The following is a 22,242-nucleotide window of genomic DNA, read 5'->3' as shown; positions in this document are numbered from 1 at the left end:
ACAAATGGTACTTTTAGCACTTGAAGATTCTCATACAAGTGGATGCAACGTAAGAAATTAAACCTTTTTGAGACCTATAAAGATTGTCAGTATAAATACTATTACTGTTTTACTTTATAAATATTTTTATTATACATACATTTTGAAAACCAGATTTTATTTTTAACACTTAGAAAAAACAATATTTTTACACATTTATAAAATTAGTATACAAAATTTTACATTTTAATTAACCTTAGTATTTTAAAAAAGATTTTGAATTCTCTACCCAAAACTTAAAATATAAGTCACACTATATTGACCACCTAAAACTGAAAAGATCCTAATTACCTTTGCTTTTATCTTCCCAATCAGAAGTACATTTTTAAAAAATAATTTCAATTTGTCTAAAAGTCAAATGATTTAAAAATTTAGCTTAATTTAATGTTTCATTTCTCTTGCTGAAATTGTGAATGTACAGTTTGATATCATAAATAAAAAAGCTTTTTTGTGTGTGTCCTGCAAACATTCCTCCCTCCTTTGTAAGTTTATTCACTTCTGTGTTCATGGGGAAGTTGCAGAAGGGGACATTTCTGAGCTCTTAGACTTTCCATCTGCTTAGTGGCTCACTTTGAAAAGCTAAAGTGAGGTAATCCCTCCCTAATTCTCAAAACATTTGTTCATTCATATACATATTTATATTCCTGAACTGACATATAATGTATAGTTATTATAAATCAGAGACTTTTAAAATAAATGAGTTAAATCTCTTCTGCTGACTTTCCATTAGTAACATATGAAAAAAAACCAAACTCTTACTTCAAGATCTGAAATTTAAGACTGCTTTTCCATTTCTTCAGCTCCTAATAAGCACTAAGAAGCAATCTGCATCAATTCGCCACCTACTCCTTGGCATCCCCAATTCCTCCAGCAGTTATTGCGAAGGTGGCTTCATTTTCAGGCATCTCAGGGCTAACAGAATACAAGGGAACAGAAGTTTATAAAAAGCTCTATTGCTATAAATACTGTATTCATGTCACAGGCATCATATTCCTATTAGTCTGAGTCTCCTGAGACATGTGAGTTGGTACAGCTAAATGTGGATTGCAGAATTTATCTACAAGTATTATCAACTGTCACAAACATTTATAGAATAACTTCTATATAATAACTTCTAAGGTTCTGGATGTCAAGAAAAATTATCCTAAACTTGGAAATAGGCAACAGGGATAACTGGGTGTTCTTACAGTGCACTATCAGGCATTGTGCAGAAGACCTTTAGGGGTTTACTGATTCTAAATGGTATGTACCTCATACAGCTCAATAACAAAAAAACAACCCAACTGAAAAATGGGCAGGAGACCTAAATAGACATTTCTCCAAAGAAGACATATAGATGGCCAATAGGCACATGAAAAGATGCTCATCATCACTAATTATCAAAGAAATGCAAATCAAAACTACATTGAGGTACCACCTCACAGTGGTCGAAATGTCCATCATTAAAAAGTCTACAAATAACAAATGCTGGAGGGGATTTGGAGAAAAGGGTACCCACCTACATTGTTAGTGGGAATGTAAATTGGTACAGCCATTATGGAAAACAGTATGGAGGTTCCTTTGTTTTTTGGAGGTTCCTTGAAAAACTAAAAACAGAGTTGCCATATGATCCTGTAATCCCAATCCCAGGCATATATCCAGACAATACCATAATTCAAAAAGAGACATGCACCTCTATGTTCATAGCAGCATTATTTATGATAGTCTAGACATGGAAACAACCCAATGTCTATTGACAAATGAATGTATATATGTGTGTGTGTATATATGTTTATGTCATATACATATACACAATGGAATATTACTCACATAAAAAAATAAAATAATCCATATGCAGCAACATGGGTGGATTTAGAGATTATCATACTAAGCAAAGTAAATCAAAAAGAGAAAGACAAATACCATGATATCACTTATACGTGGAAACTAAAATAAGACACAAATGAACATAACATATGAAACAAAACAGACCCACAGATAGAACAGACTTGTGGCTGCCAAGGCAGGGTGGGGAAGGGAAGGATTGAGAGTTTGGGATTAACAGACGCAAACTATTATATCTAAAATGAATAAACAACAAAGTTCTTCCTCATAGCACAGGGAACTATATTCAATATCCTGTGATGAACTAAGATGGAAATGAATATGAAAAAGAATACATATATATGTATACCAGAATCACTTCTACAGCAAAAATTAATGTAACACTGTAAATCACCTATACTTCAATAACATTTTTAAAAAATACTAAAATAAATGGGTGTGCATCTTTCCATGACTAATGTAGGGAAAAACCGTGAAAGACTTTGAAATGAACTAAAAGATTACTGAGTACCTTCAGTGGAAAAAGAGGTTGCCTAACACATCCTTCCAGGTTATACAAATCTATGAGGATTCCATGGTTTTCGTTGTCTTTGAGCTATTTTACAACTCCATGAGCTGCAGAAAACTATGAGTAACACAAATTATTCTTGTCCATAGAAACGTAAATTATGTGAAGAGGAATGCAATTGATTATTGTCCTATGGATACTAACCCATTTTTATCAATTTAGAATTCATTTCAGCATTACTTATATGACTGCATCTGTGTGTTAATTTGATTTTTCATTTGATCTGGTTATAAAATCTTACTGGTTCCTGCATGACTTACTGAATTAAATATGATCTTTGACATTTTATATTTGTACGAGTCATGATTACAAGCTCTTTATTTTTTCACCCCCCATTACATGCTCTTTTAAATTTTACATTTTATTTTACAACTCTATAGGAGTAGAGATTTATTTGTAGAAAACCGATAGCAGTGCAAATTATTCTTATAATGCCAGTCTATAACAATGGAAATGAATTTCACTGTGTAGAGAAACAATAGGTTTCTCTCCAGTAGAAACGACAACTTCAAATGTTATAACTTATTGCCTGGCAGGATATTAACCAGTTTTGCATCTATTAGCAAATTTATTTCTTCATTGAATTGACCAACTACATAAATCTCTGTTCCTCAAATTATCCTTTAAATCAGTGGTTTCTTCATTAATTGAGATGAAGAAAATCTCTAACACATGTCCATCTTATGTTGATTTACAGAAAGTGATGTTTTTAATTTTTTTAACTCTGAAAATCAGACTTTAGCAAGTACTAGATCCCACAGAATTTATAAAATTGAGACAGCCTTTACTCTCAAGATGAAGAAGGAAATGGTAATCCACTCTAGTATTCCTGCCTGGAGAATCCCAAGCACAGAGGAGCCTGGCAGGCTACAGTCCATGGGGTTGCAAAGAGTTGGACATGACTGAAGTGACTTAGAACGGATGTGTGCATTACTCTGAAGAAGCCTAAAAGGTGAACTATGATATAACAAATATGCAAAGTAAGCTAAGTTCCTTAAAGTCAGTATATGTTATAGAACTCTAAGGAAAGAAGAAGTTATGCAGGCTAGGTTACTCAGGAAAGGTTTCATAGATTATAAAGGACTTCATAGAGGCCTGTGAGGCAGAAATGGGGGTATTCCATTTCTAGCATGAATTAAGAATAGGGCCATTCATGTAGTGCTATGTAAAGCAGTGTAGAGATGGGTTTTTATTCTGACTCAAGATGGGGAGCTATTGGAGGGTTTTAAACAGAGGATAGATATGACGTGACTTGGTGTTATAAAGGATCATTCTGGCGTCTATGTTTAAAATAGACTCTAGAGGGGCAATGGTAACCTAACTACCTGGGACCTTGGTTTTCTCATGTGTTGTTATTGTTGTTTAGTCGCTGTGTCCAACTCTTTTGGAAACCTATGGACTGTAGCTAGCCAGGCTTCTCTGTCCATGGGATTTCACAGACAAGAATATTGGGAGTGGGTTGCCATTTCCTTCTTCAGGGGACCTTCCCAATCCAGGGATCAAACCTGTGTCTCCTGCATTGGCAGGTGGGTTCTTTACCACTGAGCTACCAGGGAAGCCCTTCCTCATGTGTAAATGGAGATAATAATCTCCATTTGGCACAAGGCCTAGCACATAGAACCCACTCAGTTAAGTGTTAGCTAGCATTGTTATTGTTTTTAGCTTCATGATCTTCTCTATCAAAATGTTTTTTCTAAAGTCAAGGAGAATTCTTTGTGAGAAATCTTTAGGAATCATAAAGAAGGAAGTACAAGCTGCACAGATAACTATTTTGACATTTTAAGTTCTGATCTGGTTTTGCTATTTTTATTCAAATTTATGGATATTTGACATAATTAACTTCTATGATAATTTTAATTATCCTTTGTTGAGTCTGCAGAACCCTAGTGTTCTCTTAGGACTGTAAAAACGGCAGGGGTTATTTGTTCCTAAAAGTTTAGAAGACTTGATTAAATATACAAATGATTGAACATGTAGATGGAGTTCATTCGTTAATTCAACAAATAGTTATTGAGCTCTTACTAGATGCCAAGTACCATGCTAACTGCTTGGGATATTAGTAAACCAGACTCAATCATTGTAGTGAGGGAGATGTATATGTAATTGGCTGATTACAATTGAGAATGAAAAAATAGTTGGGAAAGTTTTAAGCACAGCAATCTGTCCAAGATATAAACCTAGAAATTTTAGTAAAAAGATGAAACAATCCTACTATCTACTTAATTCAACAAAGTTCATTTGTAACAAATTTCTAGAGATTGCTGAAGCTCCACAAAACATAGCACTTGCATATGTATCATACTCTATGAGGACCAGTGATGAAAAGTGAAATGGTCTGAATAAAAACCACATAAAGGGATTTCTCTGGTGGTGCAGTGGATAAAAATCCACCTGCCAATACAGGGGACAAGAGTTCAACCCTGGTCTGGGAATATTTATGCCACAGAGCAACTAAGCCTGTGCACAACTTCTGAGCCCATGCTCTAGGGCCTATGACCCGCAGCTCCTGAAGCCCGAGCGCCCTATAGGCTGTGCTCCACTACAAGAGAAGCCACCATAATGAGAAGCCAGAGCACCATAACGAAGAGTAGCCCCTGCTTGCTGCAACAGAGAAAGCCCGTGTGCAGCCATGAAGACACAGTGCAGCCAAAAAAAAAACAACACCCAGATAGATACGGGAACTGATTATTTAACGTTTAATATTTTAAATTACAATACAAAATAAGTACTATGATTCATAGCTAAAACCAGATTAAGAGCTCATGTGATTTCTTTCGGCTGATTTTTTCTTAACCTCCCTAGGGTTAAGAGTTATTACAAATCTTTACCTTGTTGCCCAAGACTGGCTAATCAGTCACTCACAAATATTGTGCCTCTGTTATGTCTGAGGCACTAAGAATACAGTGGTAAGCAAGAGAATAGTGTCCTTGTCCTCAGGGTATTTACTGTCTAGTGGGGATGATACACATAAATCATTACCAACGGAATGTAAGCTTCATGAAGGCAGAGTCTTGTCTTTTTGTTTGGTTCACTGCTCTGTCCCCAGAATGGAGAACAGCTGAAGTGTAATACGTTTCTCTGTAAAAACCCACTAAGCTTGTAACTGTTTTCTTGTACTGTTTGATTTTATTGATTTTTTTTACCATGTACATCAATTACCTTGTCAAAGTTTGTTCATATATTTGCATGTGTTTATATATTGTATCAGTTCAGTTCAGTTCAGTCGCTCAGTCGTGTCCGACTCTTTGCGACCCCATGAATCGCAGCACGCCAGGCCTCCCTGTCCATCACCAACTCCCGGAGTTCACCCAAACCCACACCCATCAAGTCGGTGGACTCGATGCCCCCAATCCCTCCCAGCATCAGAGTCTTTTCCAATGAGTCAACTCTTCACATGAGGTGGCCAAAGTACTGGAGTTTCAGCTTTAGCATCACTCCTTCCAAAGAACACCCAGGACTGATCTCCTTTAGAATGGACTAGTTGGATCTCCTTGCAGTCCAAGGGACTCTCAAGAGTCTTCTCCAACACCACAGTTCAAAAGCATCAATTCTTCAGGGTTCAGCTTTCTTCACATTCCAACTCTCACATCCATACACGACCACTGGAAAAACCATAGCCTTGACTAGACAGACCTTTGTTGGCAGAGTAATGTCTCTGCTTTTGAATATGCTATCTAGGTTGGTCATAACTTTCCTTCCAAGGAGTAAGCGTCTTTTAATTTCATGGTTGCAATTACCATCTGCAGTGATTTTGAAGCCCCAAAAAATAAAGTCTAACACTGTTTCCACTGTTTCCCCATCTATTTCCCATGAAGTGATGGGACCAGATGCCATGATCTTACGTGAAAGTAAAAGTCACTCAGTCGTGTCCAACTCTTTGCAACCCCATGGACTATACAGTCCATGGAATTCTCCAGGCCAGAATACTGGAGTGGGTAGCCTTTCCCTTCTCCAGGGGATCTTCCCAACCCAGGGATAGAACCCAGGTCTCCCACATTGCAGGCAGATTCTTTACCAGCTGAGCCACCAGGGAAGCCCAAGAATACTGGAGTAGGTAGCCTTTCCCTTCTCCAGGGGATCTTCCCGACTCAGGAATCGAACCAGGGTCTCCTGCATTACAGGCGGATTCTTTTCCAATTGAGTTATCAGGGAAGCCCATGATATATATATATATAGATAGATAGATATTTATATAAAATACATGCATGTACATATGTACATACATGTGAAGAACTGACTCATTGGAAAAGATCCTGATACTGGGAAAGATTGAAGACAAAAGGACAAGGCAGCAGCAGAGGATGAGATGGTTAGATAGCAATGGACATGAATATGACTCAATGGACATGAATTTGAGCAAACTCCAGGAGACAGTGGAAGACAGAGAAGCCTGGGGTGCTACAGTCCATGTCGTCACAAAGACTGGTAAGTGACTTAGCAAATGAACAACAACAAAAATGTATGTACATCAACCCATATGCATATACATACATACTCATGTATGACTCCTTTTGAATTTGGACAGAAAACCCCAAAGGCTTCAGTCTCCATAGGAGAAGCTGAAGGTGACATGACCCTCCAGAACGTTCCAGCACCATCTTTGCAGCGAGAGACAGGAGAGGGGTAAGATGTACTATGCAAACATTACAGGAAATGACAGGTTATTGCTTTTTTTAACAACAAAAGCACCAGTCTCCTTCCAAGCTACATACTTGCAAATCTTGAAAAATTCCATACAAATCTTTAGTCCCAGCCCTATGCCAGGCTCTTGTTTTGCAGTTCATCTCTAAGTGGCCAAAATATTAGCTTTCTCACTCTAAAGATTGTTTTCTTATTCTCTCCATTTATTGGCTTCAGGGGCTCAAGGAGCTCTCTCAGGTCAGAGAGGGGCAAGAGCTGGAGCTGGAGTCTGAAGCCCAGCAACCCTATCAGCTGGGCAACAGCATCCTAGGTGTTGAAGTCCAGCTCCAATAGCACCCCCATGCCCACCAGCCTCAGGGCTGAAACAAGTGCTCAGAACCAAGGGCTGCTCCTTCCAGCTCAGCCTTTCCAGACGCAGTCAAAGGTATGTCTACTGAGGAACAGTTGCAGGAAGGGTAAAGGTCCCCTCCCCTGCCAACCCTTCAGAGTTAACAAAACAGGCAAAAATGGGGGAGGTCCACAGAGAAGGGTCAGCAGCAATGCTCAGGAAGGGGTGAGCAAAGCCTCCTCAATTCAAATCGCTTTAGGTTTACTATTGGTAAAATCTAAGCTTATAACTATTAATTAAATAAGTAAGTACTGTGAAAGAATATAAGGTGTAATACAGAGTATTAGCCTAGACTGTAAGGGTCAGGGAAATGTTCCTTGAGAAAGTGCTGTTTAAACTGAAACCTGAAAAGAAAACTAGCAGAAAGAAGAACATCCCTATAACATGCTGCACTTTTCCTGCATTAACCTCACTTAAAGTGGAAATCAATTATTTCATTACCTAGCTTTACTGTAAGATTTGGAAGGTCAGGGACCAAGTCTATTTGTCAACAAAATCCTCGAATCCCTAGAACCTAGTACATATTAGGAACTTCCCAATGAATTTAATACTTTTTGAGAAGGAAATCCAAGCATGTAGGGTCTGCCCTTGGAATAATTATAGCCTCTCTGGAGAAGTAATTCTATATAACATCATATGCACAAGAATCTAATTAAGAGTAAAAAAATATTTACCTGTCGTAAATCTTGGCAATTCTCAGCTCTCCTCTTCCTTTTCTCAAGCTTATTCTTGTTGTTGAAGCATGAGCCAGAATGTGTCCCCCAATGGGTTTTTTGGGGTCTGCTTGAAAACTGAATTAACAGAACACTTTTCAGGTTTCATCATATGAACTATATACAAAAATACCTGCTATTACAAGGCATTCTCTATGGAGAATGGCAAGGGATAAATAAGAAATAAGAAATACCCAACCCTTCTGCATGATGCTCTGATGTAAATGAGAGCATATTGAGAACCTCTTTCTTGCTCATTAACTATTGGAAGCCTTCAATGTTATATGGTTCTGAATTTGAGAAGAGTTTCAGAAATATATTTATTGCTGATGTCTAATGTTTATTCTAAAATAGGATACAGGAAAGATAAGCTCTTACTATGATCATATGGATTCCAAAATAAATTATGATTACAAGGTCATTACAAATACTGACACTCTTGAGAGACAGATATACTTACTAGAGGATGAACACTCATTTCCAAAGAGAGATGATTTTGAATGAACAAAATGGGAAATAAATGATACGATCTGCAAAAGTGCTAAGAAATCAAAATAGGGAAGATAACATGGGGAGAAAATGTCCTAAAAATAACTCATAATGTAAGAGGTTATACTTATTTAAAACAAAGTACAACACAGCACAATAAATAGCCTTAGCTCTAGAGAATATCAAACGAATTCAAATTTTACTTGTTCCATCAAAGTGTTCAGGATTCTGTGTAGAATTTCATGGAGAATTTATGGCTCTTGACTTTTCTTGTAAGTTACCAACACTTTAATAACTTAATAAAAGATATAAACTCTTTCCCAGAAAAATGCACAAATGTACACATATAAAAATTTTCACATAAGTTTAGGAGATTCATAGTTCCTTCCTGCTCTGGTGTGGACAGGTATTAACAATAATAGTAACAACCAAGATTTATTGAGTCCTTACTCTGTGGCAGACACTCTTCTAGCTCATCTAATTATTTTCCTTTGCTGGGATTCCATATGTAGTAAATAATTTTTGATTAAAATTTGGATTCTGCCTACAGAATCCAAGGTCTGTAGGTCTGCCCACAAAGAGAGAATACCTTGGTCATAAGAACCTCAAATGAAATTACATTTTTCTTTATCAGTAAACTGGCCCTCTGATCTTTCACTGAGTCTCATAAATTTGATTAATGTGAGTCTGCCCCTAAGAAATGGATTTGTTCTCAGTGAATGACCAAATCAATCCTCCGTAAGGGTAAGGGCCCTGAACTCTGGTCAACTCAACAGGGTGATGGACACATCCTTCCAAAGCCTATCCAATGACAGCATGCTAACCTTTCCCCTGGCATATACAGCTTTAATGTTCTATGTGGCATAAGAGATTTAGAGTTAGACCTGAGTTCAAATTTTGGCTTACCAGCCAGCCATATGACCTCAGGAAACTTGTTATTCATTCTCAATGTCTGTTTCTTGATTTTAAATGGAGAATAATAACTGTATGTAACTGGTACAATAGTTGTAAGAATAAAATGAAATAATTTAGATAAGGCAGTAACCCAGTAACTGAAATTATTATCTGCCTTCCTAATCCTGACTCACTATCTACGTTACCTTGGGCTAATTATTTACCTTTATGAATCTGTTTCTTTAACTGTAAAATGGGAACCAAAAAAGCCTCTTACTTTTTAGGGCGGTTGTGAAGATTCAAGGCGTATTTAATACAACTCATGAGGAGCCTACTACATGCCAGGAACAGTGCCAGATCATTTATAAAGCATTAGCTTTACCCTTCCAGTAATCTCAGCACACAAAAGACACTCAATAAATGGAGACTATTATTATTTAACTATGATTTCGTTAAAAGAGTCACTCTTTCAGTAACATGTAAATCAAGTAATTTTTCTTCAAGTTTCTTTGAACTTCTTGAGTGTTCTAGCAATTATAAACATGTCTTGAGGTAAAGTGCAAGAAGGTATAATACCATTCCACATTCATTTAGAGGGCTTTAATTTAGTTCTATTTCTGACCAAGTGAAAACAGCTTCAGAAAGCCACCCACATCCTTCCTTTAGCCTATTCTCTTATTTCCCCGTCTTCTATATTATCTTTTCTTCTTTTCTCCCTTTCTCAGGGGATGGGGGAGTATGATGAGGAGGAAGAGACAGGGGTAGATATTTGGAATAGAGAGGCCAAGAAAAATTGTTTCATTTATCCTGCTCTGGTTGAACAGGATACAGCATGTTATATAGTTAACGGCAAGACAAAGAATCTCCTGATCTTTCAACTTCAAATCACGGTGCAGGGAGCATAGGATTATGGTGATGGTAGGGCAGGTGGTATTTTTCTGGGATGAAACAGGAAAAACAGCACAGTGAGGCTAAAAGAACGTCAGTGTTGCAGTTAGATCCCTAGGTTTAAATTCTGGCTCCTGTTTTTTAACTGTGTGATTGACCAAGTAGGCACTCTAAGCCTCGGTTTCCTCCTTTATAAATTAGGAATAACAACAGTGTCAACCTCAAACACTGGCTGGAGTGGAGACCTTGAGCGGTCCAGGCAAGGGCAAACGTGAGAGAAAACTGGCACTCCTGGTACTTTTGACTTGCTAAGGGGCAAGCTTAAAGATGGAATTTTTTAGAAGGAGTCCTTTAAGAGACTGAGTGAACATGTCCAAAAGTGAGCAGGATGTTTTGAGATTATAGGAAGATAAAGAGAGAAGTGTACTGCCAGAGAGGAATTTTGGCAAAAAAAAAAAAAAAAAAAAAAGGAATGGCTTTAAAAGATACAGTATGTGTAAAAAGTTTTGTTAAATAACCCCACCACTATTTCCTCTCAAACTATGCAGAAAAATCTACACATTTAAAAAATTTTTGAAGACAGAATTCTGGGTTTTGGATGGTGAGATGGGGAGAAATGTGGCAATATTCTGAGACTGGCTTCATAGAATAGGGAAGTCTAGGAGGCAAGCCAGGGCTTCTTTGGTAGCTCAGCTGGTAAAGAATCTACCTATAATGCAGGAGACCCCGATTCAATTCCTGGGTTGGGAAGATCCCCTGGAGAAGGGATAGGCTACCCACTCCAGTATTCTTGGGCTTCCCTGGTGGCTCAGACAGTAAAGAATCCATCTGCAGTGCGGAAGACCTGGGTTTGATCCCTGGGTTGGGAAGATCCCCTGGGGGAGGGCATGGCAACCCGCTCCAGTAATCTTGCCTGGAGAACCCCCATGGACAGAGGAGCCTGGTGGGCCATAGTCCACGGGGTCGCAAAAGTTGGACATGACTGAGGGACTAAGTACAGCACAGTAGGCGAGCTTTGAAGGGGTGATATGAGAATTATATAAGATGATAAGTGAAAGCACTTGGCACATGGTGAGCAACCAATGAATATAAGCGCTCTTAATTTTGAGGGAGAGGAAAGTGAAATTCAAATAATTTAAATGTTTCACAAGGTCAGCATGCTAGTGATCTTGGCTTAATGTTTTTTCTCTACCATATTGTCTCTTCAGTTCAGTTCAGTCCCTCAGTCGTGTCTGACTCCTTGTGACCCCATGAACCGCAGCACACCAGGCCTCCCTGTCCATCACCAACTCCCGGAGTCCACCCAAACCCATGTCCATCGAGTCGGTGATGCCATCCAACCATCTCATCCTCTGTCATCCCCTTCTCCTCCTGTCCTCAATCATTTATACTAATGATGTAGAATCAGTAAGTGACATCCTTAAAGAATAAACTGCACATTTACAGGACTGCAAACATTCTAAGATGACTTTTTGTTTTAGGGAAACAGATACACAAATGAAGTAGGGGGACATCAAGGTCTTATTTGTTGCTTATCTGATTATTTGCTGTGGTATGGAGCTTCACAGGCTGATACTTTGACTATTTCCAGGCCTTTACCAACTGGATCATTCTAGTCCTAAAATCTGTATCTGTGAGCCTTATCTAGGAATTACTGCTCTGCTGTATCATATGGCAGCTCCTCGCCTCTATAATTTTGTTCCTTTTTAATAAAATGTGCCATCGAGTATAATGCATGGGATATAAGCCTCAATTATTGTCAGTGTACTTGGGGACTCATACCAATTATAGTGATAGTTCTCTGACAGGCTCCAGGAGAGCTGCAGCTTGGAGTTCCTTAACACTGAGAAACAAAGATATTTTCTTTATGGAAAGTATTCTAATAGCATTTGGAATTCTTTAGTTTAAAATTTTTTAATTTAGTTGTGGCAATTTATGTGCTTCACAGCACATCCATTTAATTTATATTGCCATAATATTAATACACTTTAGAATATACTAATTATAGTGAAACTTGTTTCTGTATAACCTGGCTAGGTAGAGGGGATGCTATTTCAAAGCAGATTCACCAAGCAAAAATACTAGCCTTTGTTACTTTCTTTGGCTCTTTACCTAGCTTCCTTCATTACAAATCTCCTCTGCTCTCTGACTCTTCAATTATTTCCTTTCTGTCACCTCTCTATTTTTCTCTTACTGGAGTCAATTCAAAATGATTTGATTCTCTTTGAAACTTTTTACAAATATAAGAAAAAGAATCCTATCTGACCTAATTTCCACAGACTTCTTTTGCCTTCTAACTCTAGATCGACAGTTTTGGCCTCTTCAATGTTCCCTCCCAACACCTGAAGAAAGAACATTGCTCTTTAACTTGTACTGTTTTATTTGAATGCAACCCACTTCCTCCCTCTGAGCCAATGAGTCATTTTCTCTTTTTAAAGTGAGCCTTAAAAATCTTCCATTTCTCTTCAGCTTAAAATTATTCTTTTTGTGAAGTACTTCATGTCCTGTGTATGAAAGACACCACATAAAACAGAGATTGCCCTAACCACTCAAGGACTACAGACTTTGCATGACATTTCAAAGCTTTAAAATTTAAATTAAGACATTATGTATTTTGTTTTTCCCTAATGGAGGCAAGGCACACAGTCTTGTTTGTTCACTAGTGAATTCCCAGAATCTTGTTACATAGTATATTTTCAATAAATATATATATTGAATGAATAAATAATTTCTCTCTCCCCAGTCATTTTAACATGCTTGGACTTTCCTGGTGGTCCAGTGGTTAGGACTCCACACATCCACTGCAGGGGGCTCAGGTTCAGTCCCTTGTTAGGGAGCCAAGACCCCGCATGCCTCAAGGTGAGGCCAAAAAAAAGACCAAACCAAAAAAAATGTGCTTAAAACCTTTCGTGTAGTTAAAACTTTTCACATTGGAATCTCTTGTGATTAAGTAGAAAATAAAATGGTACTGAAAAGTGAGAGTTATATCAAACTGCAGAAGATGCAGCAATATTCTTAGGATGAGTTCAGAAAATGCCTAAAGAGAGATACATTCATTTCAGAACAATTTTCAGAATTTACAATATTATATCAAATATCTTCTTATATATATCAATGATTGATTTATCTGCTAACAAATGACATACTGACTCAGTTTTAAAGTAACAGAACTTTGTATTGCACCCATCACAGTAATAATTGATTTAAACAAGAATCTCCAATAGGGACTTCTCTGGTGGTCCAGTGACTAGGACTCTGTGCTCTTAACTCAGGGAGCCTGGGTTTGATCTCTCATTAGGGAACTAGATCCTATATGTTGCAACTAAGAGCTCACACACCCAGTGAAGATGGAAGATCCTGTGTGCCTCAACTAAGACCCAGGGAAGTTTCAACTAAGAACCCAGTGCAGCCAATAAATCAATAAATAATTAAAAAACAAAAGAATCTCCAATAGATGCTAAAATCAAAGGGTGCAGAACATGATACTTACATAAGTCTCAAAGTATCACCCCAGAAATTACTTATTAATTACCAAGGGGAAAAGGTTTTTTACAATGGAGAAATCTTGTGAACACCATCTTAATCACATGATCAAACCTAACATCAGTAGTAATGGGACAAACTGAAAGAGTGTGCCTCTTGATATGATATATGGAAAAGGTCATAACATCACTTATATAGTTTTCCTGCCAAATGTGTTTAACGTTTTAAATAATGAGAAAAAAATAAACTCCACATTCGAAAAACAATTGGCCTGTGCTCTTCAAAAATGTTACATGGTCCCAATGCAGGCAGCATGGGCTTGATGACCCTGTGTGGCACATGGTGCGACAAAAACATCAACGTCACGAAAAACAAACAAAGGTTGAGGAGCTGTTCTGATTAATGGAAACTAAAGAGACATGACAAGTACATGGAATGCATGTTCCTTCAAACTACAAAGGCTATTATTGGAACAAGTGGAGACACTTGAATATAACTGCATATTAGACAACTAGTACGCCAGTATTAATTAGCACCCTAACTGTGCTAATTATGTTGTAGTTACGTACAGGAATGTTCTTCTTCTTAGAAGAGATATGCTGAAGTTTAAAAAGTGAGATGTCGTGATGTCTGCAAATAATTCTCAATAATTCAGGGGAAAAAACTCTCAAAGGGTTCACAAAACATATACATACATATATAAGCCTGTGTACATATGTAGTATATAGAGAGATTTTACATACACATGCATACACACAAACACATAGAAAAACTGTGACAAAATGTTAACAACTGATGAACCTAGGCAAATGATGATATTTGTGTATTTATTGTGCTAGTCTTGCACTTTTCTCTGGCTAAAAATTATTATAAATAAAAAGTCATTGAAAAGATCTTTAAAAAAGCAATACATAGATTCAGGGTTATTTTGATTGCTTATCCAGATACATACTGCTCAAAATTTGTGATGGTGGCAACTAACCTTTCTTAGAATTCTCTGTTTCACTAGACTACTTTCACTCTCCTTGTCTATTCACTGCCATCTTTCAAGAAGAGGCATCAATATGTATGTTATGTGCACAATACGTCAACAAAAAATGAATATTTCCAGCATGGACTGGCATGGACTGAAATTCTGTTTCTTCAAATAGGAGACTTCTCTCATAGGACCTCTTACAAATATACCCCATATATATGTATATATATGGGGTATATCCTGTAGAGAGCCTGCTTTTTTGTTTTCAGGTTAACAGCTTATTGGTGCAACAAAAACCATTCATGTATTTTTGGTGAGTGAAGTCTCCACATCACTTCCTGCACATAATAAATGTCACCCCCTGCCCCGTAAGAAACCATTCATGTATCTTGTATATAAGTTTTTATTTCCAAGATTTTTTATTGTTCTCCAATATCCTTTTAATCTTAGACAAAAAAGAACCCCAACTATCTCTGAAAATAGTTAAAATATTGCTTTGTTTTATAAAGAACTAGAGACAAATAGATCTGGATAACAAATAAGTGATATTTGCAATTATGAAATAATATGCACTGTGAAAAATATGATTTGAGACAGATTTGTGCCCATATCAAGACTGATCATTTTGGAATTATTTCCTATTCTACACTCTAAACCCTTTTTTTCCCACTCAATAACCTCAGATATGCAGATGACACCACCCTTATGCAGAAAGTGAAGAGGAACTAAAAAGCCTCTTGATGAGAGTGAAAGAGGAGAGTGAAAAAGTTGGCTTAAAGCTCAACATTCAGAAAATGAAGATTATGGCATCTGGTCCCATCACTTGATGGGAAATAGATGGGCAAACAGTGGAAACAGTATCAGATTTTATTTTTGGGGGCTCCAAAATCACTCCAGATGGTGACTGCAGCCATGAAATTAAAAGACGCTTACTTGGAAGAAAAGTTATGACCAACCTAGATAGCATATTGAAAAGCAGAGACATTACTTTACCAACAAAGGTCCGTCTAGTCAAGGCTATGGTTTTTCCAGTGGTCATGTATGGATGCAAGAGTTGGACTGTGAAGAAAGCTGAATGCCGAAGAATTGATGCTTTTGAACTGTGGTGTTGGAGAAGACTCTTGAGAGTCCCTTGGACTGCAAGGAGGTCCAACCAGTCTATTCTAAAGGAGATCAGCCCTGGGTGTTCTTTGGAAGGAATGATGCTAAAGCTGAAACTCCAGTATTTTGGCCACCTCATGTGAAGAGTTGACTCATTGGAAAAGACTCTGGTGCTGGGAGGGATTGGTGGCAGGAGGAAAAGGGGACGACAGAGGATGAGATGGCTGGATGGCATCACCAACTCGATGGACATGAGTTTGAGTGAACTCCAGGAGACGGTGATGGACAGGGAGGCCTGGCATGCTGCGATTCATGGGGTCGCAGAGTCGGACACGACTGAGCAACTGAACTGAACCAAACCCTTTTGATATTAACTTTTGCGAAATACAAAAGCAGAATATTGGGGCTTACGTCATAGTTGCTCCTGGGTCAGCAGTCATTTGATTGGTCACAAACACAGCTACATTATATTCTGCATCAAGAAATAAAATTAAGAAACTAAGAGAATGGCAATATAAATTAAAAGTTCATTGCTTAGATTTCAGAGTTTAGAAACACTGTGCCATGAATTTCTTTGATAAGATTACATTTCTGTTTTTTCACTGTTAACATAAAGTTATTGTTATATTATTTAGGTACCTTATTGTTTTAGAATCAGTATTTCTGGTTTTAAAAAAGTGTTGTATCCCCATGAAGGAAATTTTATCTTTTAAAAAACAGATTGTCTCCTGACATTATTCTGAGCTTCTCTGCAAAGCTTATCCAGCGAACAGTCACAGATGCTATTCTGATATCACCGTTTATTTTAAACATCTACCTTCTGAGATTTTTTGGAGTCGTGACAACATCTGGGCCAGTTTTTGCTGCCGTTCAGCCAATTCCCCACGACCACTGAAATCCACTCGGAAAAGTGCCATTATTGAATCAATGATCTGTGCAAAATTAATGTAAAAATAAATAATGCATTTGGAAATGGAAGTTAATTTGAACTGGAGTCAACAGAAGAAAGATAATATGCTAAATAGCTGCAGATTGAACAGTATTTAAAAGCTTGTACCAGTAGCTTAAAGATGCCAGCTTCTTCATGGAACTTTGCTGCTACATAATCAAGTAGCTCCATCTGATGTTCACCTGATGCGAAATGCAGTGGCAAAATGTTATAAAAGCTAGAAGAAGCAGAGACTAAGATTATGTATGTCCTTGGAACTCGGCAAAAGAGAGCCCCTGAAGGATTTCTTAATTATGACTTTATTAAATATGGTAGCATACATACCAAATGATACCTTATCCAAAAGAATGTTACTCTCCATTTCAAAGACATAGAATAAGAAATAATTTGAGAACATTTCAATGTCTAAAGACTTAGATAAAATCTGTGGATTGACTAAATAAATCTGGAGAAAAGTAAAACAGAAGGAGAAAAGAATAATGTCAAAATAAAGCATCGCTCAAATAATACATCAATGCTGCCAACCTTAAAACAGCCTAAGCATCCAATTGCATGGGGTTCTTACTAGTATATGCACGTGCATAAAGTACATTGTCCAGGACTGCATTATGGTCTACATTGAAGCGATCAGCAATGTCCCGAAGGCGATCTGGACGGCTGGAGTATGCCAGATTAAGGATCCAATAAATCAATTCCAAAAAGTTTAGACAACAACTACAAACAATAATGCTCTAAGTGAGTGAGAGGCAAAACACTCTACCTGCATAGGTATTCTGAGGATGCTAATAATCACCTAAAATCTATATCAGACTTTATTTTTCCTAAGTGCCTTAATTAGGTAGTAATAACAGTGATAGAAATAATGAGACAGTAATGAATTTAAGTATTAAATTATCTAATCTAAACAACAACCTTGGAAGTGAGTTGTTATGGCCTGTACTACATTTTACAAATGAGGACACTGACAGAGATTAGGCAAATGACTTAGAGGTAGGCAGCAAATCAGTTATAGGAGAAAAACTAGAAATTAAGATTTGTGAACCTCTTTTGTTCTCAGTTCTATAAAAATAGATCTCTTCTATGAAGATAATATCACTGAATTATAATTCAAGTCACTTCAAAGTGAATTAATTCACTCACGTTCCTCACTTGTTCAACACACAACAGTTTAATAGACCACTAATCACGTGTTGCCAATAAAGATAAATTTGACTACATGAACCAAAGGTTCAAAAAAGTCACTTTAAGGGTACAGAAAGGAATTATCACCATATAGTTTTTCATTTATTTCAGGTTTAAAATCCACTTTCTTCTAAAGGAGTTTTAATAACATTCTGAAATTAGTAAATTCATAGAGGGGACAAATTTGGTGTACCTGGAAAGGTATTCTGGAAGATGCTAATAATCACATATCTATCTAGACTATAAAGAGTATTAATAAACATCTTTTTAGGTCTTTGGTGATCCCAATATTTTCCAGAATGACATAAGATAAAATGCATGTCCATGGACTCATTTCACTTACAGTATTTGTGTTAATACTGATCATACTATGCTGTGCTGTGCTTGGTTGCTCAGTCATGTCTGACTCTCTGTGATTCCATGGACTGCAGCCTGCCAGGCTCCTCTGTTCATGGGGATTCTCCACTCAAGAATACTGGAGTGGGTTGCCATGCCCTCCTCCAGGGGATCTTCCCAACTCAAGGATCAAACCCAGGTCTCCCGCATTACACGCAGTTTCTTTACCATCTGAGCCACCAGGGAAGCCCAAAAATACTGGAGTGGGCCGCTTATCCCTTCTCCGGGGGAGCTTCCCTACCCAGGGACCGAACTGTGGTCTCCTGCATTGTAGGTGGATTCTTTACCAGCTGAGCTACCAGGGAAGCTTGTAAGTAACTATAAAGCAAGGACCATTTATAACCTTATTTGTTGACACTTGGAACTAGTTCAGTAAATGCTGAACTGTCTTTAGGATTTCCCAGTTATGCTGCTGCTGCTGCTGCTAAGTTGCTTCAGTCATGTCCGACTCTGTGTGACCCCATAGACAGCAGCCCACCAGGCTCCCCCATCCCTGGGATTCTTGAGGCAAGAACACTGGAGTGGGTTGCCATTTCCTTCTCCAATGCATGAAAAGTGAAAGTGAAGTCGCTCAGTCGTGTCCGACCCTCAGCGACTCCATGGACTGCAGCCTTCCAGGCTCCTCCGTTCATGGGATTTTCCAGGCAAGAGTACTGGAGTGGGGTGCCATTGCCTTCTCAGTCCCAGTCATCCTACAGCACTATATATGTTTTCTTCAGAGCTACAATGACAGCCACTAAAATCTTCTACTGCTGCTGAGTATACTCAGATGTTATTGGTAGACAAGTCAAAGAAGACAAGGAATTGGAAGAGATAAAAAAGTTTTTTTTCACTATGTCAGTTTTTATAAAACCAGGTGACTATATAACCAGGAATGTAAAGTTGGGCTTACGCTAAAGGGAAGTTCAAACCAATTTACAAATGTTTTTTAGCAGATCAGCATATGGAATTATCAGCATATTAACCAATTACCAGTGCAAGGCACTACGGAGGATTTAAGGAGTCATAAGATAATTTATGCCATAAGTAAGTGTAAAATATAATTATGTAGGCAAAATATAAGCACACAAAAAGAAAAATATCAAGATAGAGCAGTATACATGTAAGAGACACTGAAAGAATGACATTTCACTTGGGCCCTTGCATATCCTTGTTCCCCTGCATTCCCTCTTACATGACCTGGCTCTTAGCTGTTTCTACCATTCTGGATAAAATCCAAATTGCCAAACAAGTGGCAGATATTCTTCAAGAACAATTCCTCCCTCTCAAAGAACCATATTTAATCAACTATTTCTGAAACTAGATGAACTCCAGCTGAGCAACTCTTGCTTCAGTCCTATTGTTAAAAGGAATGTCTTCTGAACCTGATAGCTCCTCAAACTATTGTTATTTCTTCTATTTATTGGTTAATTACACACTACTCAATTCCTTACTGTTTATTTGCAACAAGCTTCCATCATCTTTCTTTACCGCAAATGGTCTCTTGGACTCCTAATTGCAAATCTCAGTGATCCTTCTCAGTTTACACCCTCTCTCTGTGTGGAACCCCTTTTCTTCTTAAAAAAAATTTTTTTTTTTTTCTGTGGCAAGGGCTTAGTTGCCCAGGACATTGGGATCTTAGTTCTCTGACCAGGGATGGAACCTACATCCTCTGCCTTGAAAGGCAGATTCTTAACCACAGTCCATGGAATCACGAAGAATCGGATACAACTAAGTGATTAACACATACACATGTATACATATGTATGTATATGGGCTTCCGTGGTGGCTCAGTGGTCAAGAATCTACCTCCTAATGCGGGAGATGCAAGTTCAATCCCTGGGCTGGAAAGATCCCCTGGAGAAGAAAATGGCAAGCCACTCCAGGATTCTTACCTGAGAAATCCCATGGGCAGAGGAACCTGGTGGGCTATAAACCATGGGGTCACAAGAGTTGGACACAACTTAGTGACTAAACAATCACAACAATATACGTGTGACTCATTGGAAAAGACTCTGATGCTGGGAGGGATTGGGGGCAGGAGGAGAAGGGGACGACAGAGGATGAGATGGCTGGATGACATCACTGACTCGATGGACGTGAGTCTCAGTGAACTCCGGGAGTTGGTGATGGACAGGGAGGCCTGGCATGCTGCGATTCATGGGGTCGCAAAGAGTCAGACACGACTGAGAGACTGATCTGATTGATATATACATATGTGTGTGTATGTGTACACATATATATATATAAAACTGGGTCACTTTCCTGTATACCTGAAACTAACATGACATTGTAAATCAACTCTATGTCAATAAAAAAAAAATACACAATTCTTAAAAAGATTTAAGAGGAAAAAAGTGATTTGAGAACTCAACTAGCAAATGTTTCCCCTTGTTTTTTTTTCATTATTATTGGTTTACAGGATAGTTATAAAAATGACATATTTCAAATTCTCTTTTATAGTAATAGTACTATATCACACTATTGTTTGCAATTTGCATAAATAAAAGGGTTACAAAGTATTTTCTGTATCGATGAAAATAATCTTTCCTCCTGAGTAGCCGCCGGCTCCTGGAAGTTGAGCTGTCACTAGGAAGCAATTAAAAATTAATTAATATTAACAAGAGTGAATAAACTCTGTACAAATGGATATACAAATTAACATGGGATTTATTCTGGTTGCAACTCTCTAGCCATCTAGCAAATAATAGTTTCTAAATAGCATGCTATATTTTTATATTACTAACCAGTGGTAAAATTATAAGTATTCTTCCAGCATAACAGTAATTCAGCAAAGAATGTCTGTATCTTTCACAATGGGAGATATTCATGAAATTTAGCTCTCCTAAAGAACAGAAGTAGAATAACAAGGTCCAAATATATAGGACAAGGGACTATATTTAATATCCTACAATAAACCATAATAGAAAAGCAGGTATATATGTGCATAAATGAGTCACTTTGCTGTACAGCAGAGATTGGCACAACATAGTAAATCAACCATATTGTAATAAAAAAATTTTTTAAAAGAACAGAGGTAGAATTTAAATATTACTTTCTTCCTATAAGAAATAATCACAAATATAATTTATGCTATGTAACTCATTTAAGTAACTTTTCAATTAATGGATGCATTAATTTTAAATGTATTTTCTTTATATGTAGTATTAACACTAAGGAATTATTTTACATTAAGCACACACATTATTTCATTTATTTTTCAAAACAATCCTAAAATGGCCCTAGCATTATTCCTATTTTACTGATGGGGAAAATCTGAAAGGTGAAGCAACTTAACCAAGGTCATGCAGCTATTAAGGGTAGAGCTATTTGGATTCCAGAATCCCCTTACTAAACACCCATTTTCCTTCTACTTGGGTCTAAGAAATACAGTACAATGACTTTATGTAAAAGGAGATAGTTTTCCTTATTTTAAGTCTTTTTTAGTTCCACCCTTACTCTATGGAAAGTAAGGAATTCTAAAGCCTTGATAGATTCTGTGATATTCTTATAAACATGACATACAAAAGACAGAATAGGAAAAATTGAGGCCATGAACAAATACCTCTCTCCACCAATACATTCATATATCCATTCACCTCCTCCCTATTTCCATTCAGGTGTTCAGGGTGCAGTACACACAACATGGCCTCACGTATCACACATTCACAGACCAGCTCTGGTATTTGTGTAACCGTGGGGAGTTAAGTAATCTCTCTGAGTTTTAGTTTC

The 22,242-nt window shown here is 37.5% G+C and overlaps 1 protein-coding gene across 1 annotated transcript in view; it reads right to left on the bottom strand.

The window, feature by feature from the left end:
- Window positions 1-246: 246 nt before the first annotated feature.
- Window positions 247-22,242, bottom strand: part of DMC1 (DNA meiotic recombinase 1) — a 36,215-nt gene continuing 14,219 nt past the window's right edge. The window contains exons 8-14 of the mRNA XM_027540787.1: window positions 21,027-21,099; window positions 17,519-17,610; window positions 17,062-17,135; window positions 16,822-16,936; window positions 16,416-16,476; window positions 8,135-8,251; window positions 247-951 (exon numbers count right to left, since the gene is read on the bottom strand). Of these exons, the coding sequence (XP_027396588.1) occupies window positions 882-951; window positions 8,135-8,251; window positions 16,416-16,476; window positions 16,822-16,936; window positions 17,062-17,135; window positions 17,519-17,610; window positions 21,027-21,099 (602 nt within the window). The 3' untranslated portion in view covers window positions 247-881. The remainder of the gene's footprint in view (window positions 952-8,134; window positions 8,252-16,415; window positions 16,477-16,821; window positions 16,937-17,061; window positions 17,136-17,518; window positions 17,611-21,026; window positions 21,100-22,242) is intronic.

Source organism: Bos indicus x Bos taurus, chromosome 5 (assembly GCF_003369695.1).
Source record: "Bos indicus x Bos taurus breed Angus x Brahman F1 hybrid chromosome 5, Bos_hybrid_MaternalHap_v2.0, whole genome shotgun sequence".
Taxonomy (NCBI): domain Eukaryota; kingdom Metazoa; phylum Chordata; class Mammalia; order Artiodactyla; family Bovidae; genus Bos; species Bos indicus x Bos taurus.
The sequence above is the reverse complement of the archived record's forward strand: the minus strand, read 5'-3'. Positions and strand labels throughout refer to the sequence as shown.